Source organism: Lathyrus oleraceus, chromosome 2 (assembly GCF_024323335.1).
Source record: "Lathyrus oleraceus cultivar Zhongwan6 chromosome 2, CAAS_Psat_ZW6_1.0, whole genome shotgun sequence".
Taxonomy (NCBI): domain Eukaryota; kingdom Viridiplantae; phylum Streptophyta; class Magnoliopsida; order Fabales; family Fabaceae; genus Lathyrus; species Lathyrus oleraceus.
The window spans coordinates 480337077-480340715 of NC_066580.1; the positions used below are offsets into that span (position 1 = coordinate 480337077).

Consider the following 3639-nt stretch of genomic DNA (forward strand, 5'->3'; position numbering starts at 1 on the left):
CGAACTAGGTTAACAATTTCTTGTGTTATTCGCTTTACCATTCTGTTTATTTTATCCATTGTGTATTAGCAGATATCAGTGTCGTAACATTACCTTCGACATCTTATATCTGATACCAGAATTTCATCGTGGATTCGATCTTTTTTATTACTTCGGCAATATTGGTACACTTGTTGAGAAGTCATTAGAAGCCTAACCAGGAGAGATTGCAATCGTTCTATTTAGTTATGGGGTATTTCGTAGTTGTCCTTTCCTTCATGGAGGAAGTTCCCTTTTATATTATTTGACTCATCTACGATCCTTTTATGAAATGCCTCTTCACATCCCTCTTTAAGATGACTCTTGATAACGTCGGTCACCCTCTATAATTATCAGATAACGTCTCTTTAATCAATGTCAGTAACTCCCATGCAATCATGGGGTCCATATGGTATCCTAGTACTGAAATCGGATCCGACTTACTATTTGACCGCGTTATCACGAGATCGGCTCCGACGTGCTTGCTATGTGTCTGTATGGTTCCTAACCGAATTCCGACATGTGTAAGACTATGGTTGTCCGGTCTACTTGTGTTCGTCTACTCGGTTTTTCAAGAACTCGGCCTCAAAAAATTCCGTAATATATATATATAATATATATATATATATATATATATATATATATATATATATATATATATATATATATATATATATATATATATATATATATATATATATATATATATATATATATATATATATATATTAGAAAAATGGATTATTAATAATATGTTTTTGAAAGTTTATTATGTGATATTTTTTATGTTTAAATTTGAATAAATGTCACCACATGAGATATTAACACATTTTAATCCTTAGTTAAACATGAGATATTAACTGGTTTCCTAAAGTTAAGTGGACAAATAAAACAAAATACTGGTCAAATTTGGTTATAAAATAATTGTTAAGACAAAGGATTAGACTAAAGAAGGTATTCAAAGTCATGCGTATTTGCCACCAAACACATTCAGGTCATTGAGTCTAATTGGTTATTAAGTTGAATATATAATTAGTATGATGTTTTATTGAAAGGTTTTAGTAAACCACGTTATGTTCAGCTACCTTCCAATATTCTTCCTATAAAGCCATCTCACCCTCACATCTTCTTTCCACCACAACACTCTTCATCTTATTCCTTTTCTACAACTACTTCTGCACATCAAGATCAACATGGTCAGTGTATCTGAAATCCGCAAGGCTCAAAGGGCAGAAGGTCCTGCAACTATCTTGGCCATTGGCACTGCCAATCCAGCTAACTGTGTTGAACAATCTACATATCCTGATTTCTACTTTAGAATCACAAACAGTGAGCACAAAACCGAACTCAAACAAAAATTCCAACGCATGTGTAAGTATTCATTTCTGTGTTATTGGTTTTGGTACTTACCTAAAAATTATTGTACTAACTAATATTATTTCTTTATAACTACTTCAGGCGATAAATCCATGATTAATAGGAGATACATGTACCTAACAGAAGAGATTTTGAAAGAAAATCCTAGTGTTTGCGAATACATGGCACCTTCATTGGATGCAAGGCAAGACATGGTGGTGGTAGAGGTACCTAGACTAGGGAAAGAAGCTGCTGTCAAAGCTATAAAAGAATGGGGCCAACCAAAGTCAAAGATTACTCACTTAATCTTTTGCACTACAAGTGGTGTAGACATGCCTGGAGCTGATTATCAACTCACCAAATTGTTAGGTCTTCGCCCATATGTGAAAAGGTATATGATGTACCAACAAGGTTGCTTTGCAGGTGGCACGGTGCTTCGCTTGGCCAAGGACTTGGCTGAGAATAACAAAGGTGCTCGTGTGTTGGTTGTTTGTTCTGAAGTCACCGCAGTCACATTCCGTGGCCCAAGCGATACTCACTTGGACAGTCTTGTTGGACAAGCACTATTTGGAGACGGAGCTGCTGCACTCATTGTTGGTTCTGATCCAATACCAGAAATTGAAAAACCTATATTTGAGATGGTTTGGACTGCACAAACTATTGCTCCTGATAGTGAAGGAGCCATAGATGGACACCTTCGTGAAGCGGGACTAACATTTCACCTTCTTAAAGATGTTCCTGCAATTGTCTCAAAGAACATTGATAAAGCATTAGTTGAGGCTTTTCAACCATTGGGAATTTCTGATTACAACTCAATCTTTTGGATTGCACACCCTGGTGGACCAGCAATTCTTGATCAAGTAGAGCAAAAGTTAGCTTTGAAGCCTGAAAAGATGAAGGCCACTAGAGAAGTGCTTAGTGAATATGGAAATATGTCAAGTGCATGTGTTTTGTTTATCTTAGATGAAATGAGAAGGAAATCGATTCAAAATGGATTGAAGACAACCGGAGAAGGACTTGAATGGGGTGTGTTATTTGGCTTTGGACCAGGTCTTACCATTGAAACTGTTGTTTTGCATAGTGTGGCTATATGAGATGATAAATCATTTTACTTTTTCATGTATTGCATTCAAATTTATTTAATTTTTATGTAAGGATGAAAAAATCATCCAAAATCCAACTTGTAATATCATATTCAAACAATAATATTACTATTTGTTTTATATTCAAAACATATATATTTATTATCAAACGTTAGTTGGTCTCATGTTAATTGGTATTAGATTTGATAAAGAGTACTTAGATTTGATCTCCTACAATTGCGAGTTAGATTTGATCTCCTACAATTGCGAGCGATTGGGAGATGACTAGAACCACTTGATGCTTGAATTTACTTTTGAATTGGATTACTCGATTTAGGGGACCGGATATTGATGGTGAAAACTAAAAAAATATATATATTTATTTATTTAAAAATATTGCATTTTTTAAAACTTAGAAGTGTATTGTAAATGTGAATTGAATTTCTTAAAACTTGTTTGGAAATTAATTTTGACATAAACAAAGTGGTGTGGTAGGTAGTAAGGTATATGCTTAACATTTTTTTTATAAACAAAGAAAAAGATTGAAGATTGGATGAATGATGAGCATAATAGGTGCTCAACCCTCAATACAAGTAAAACACACTATAACTGTTGCAAAAACAGATTAAGAAACATAGGATCCTGGTTTAATACCCCCTCCCAATTTAAGGCCCTTTATAATTGATTACAAACCAATCCCAAGACATTGCTTTAATTACCCTTAAACAAAATATCATTTTTAATCAATCAAATAGATCAATAGGCAAATAACCAAAACAAAACATGGAACTTCTTTTTGACTAGGCCTTCAAGCATATAGCAGAACTGCTTTATATTGCTTTCGACTTATCCTGCAACTTCAAGCTCACTAATGCCCAGCCAAATGGAGACTTTACTCCAAACCTGAACAACACTCGAGAAAGAAAAAAAGGCGGATCACTGATTCTTCTACACAAGAACATAATGGACAAACAACATGTTGACTTCCACAAAGAACTCTCTATTAGAAATACTCTATTTTCATGCGGAAACAAATCCAAATAAGAAGAATACACAAAACAAGATTGAAATGAATTGAATAAAAACTGATAATATTATAACGTCAAAGTCTTGATAAAATTCTAAAATAGTATATTAACCTTGAAGTTTAGCCGACCATGTAATCGTAATGCTCTCTCTAATT

General features: G+C 33.9%; 1 protein-coding gene across 1 annotated transcript; it reads left to right on the plus strand.

Moving 5' to 3' along the window:
* Positions 1-1090: 1090 nt before the first annotated feature.
* On the plus strand, positions 1091-2597 carry LOC127120636 (chalcone synthase 5). Its single transcript, XM_051051143.1, has 2 exons — positions 1091-1389; positions 1477-2597. Exons 1-2 carry the CDS (start codon positions 1212-1214, stop codon positions 2466-2468), a joined length of 1170 nt encoding a protein of 389 aa, XP_050907100.1. The 5' UTR covers positions 1091-1211; the 3' UTR covers positions 2469-2597.
* Positions 2598-3639: the final 1042 nt, after the last annotated feature.

Coding starts and splice junctions, on each gene's coding strand:
- LOC127120636 (XM_051051143.1), top strand. CDS start 1,212: ATGGTCAGTGTATCTGAAATCCGCAAGGCTCAAAGGGCAGAAGGTCCT. Junction 1,390..1,476: donor ACAAAAATTCCAACGCATGT/GTAAGTATTCAT, acceptor TAACTACTTCAG/GCGATAAATCCATGATTAAT.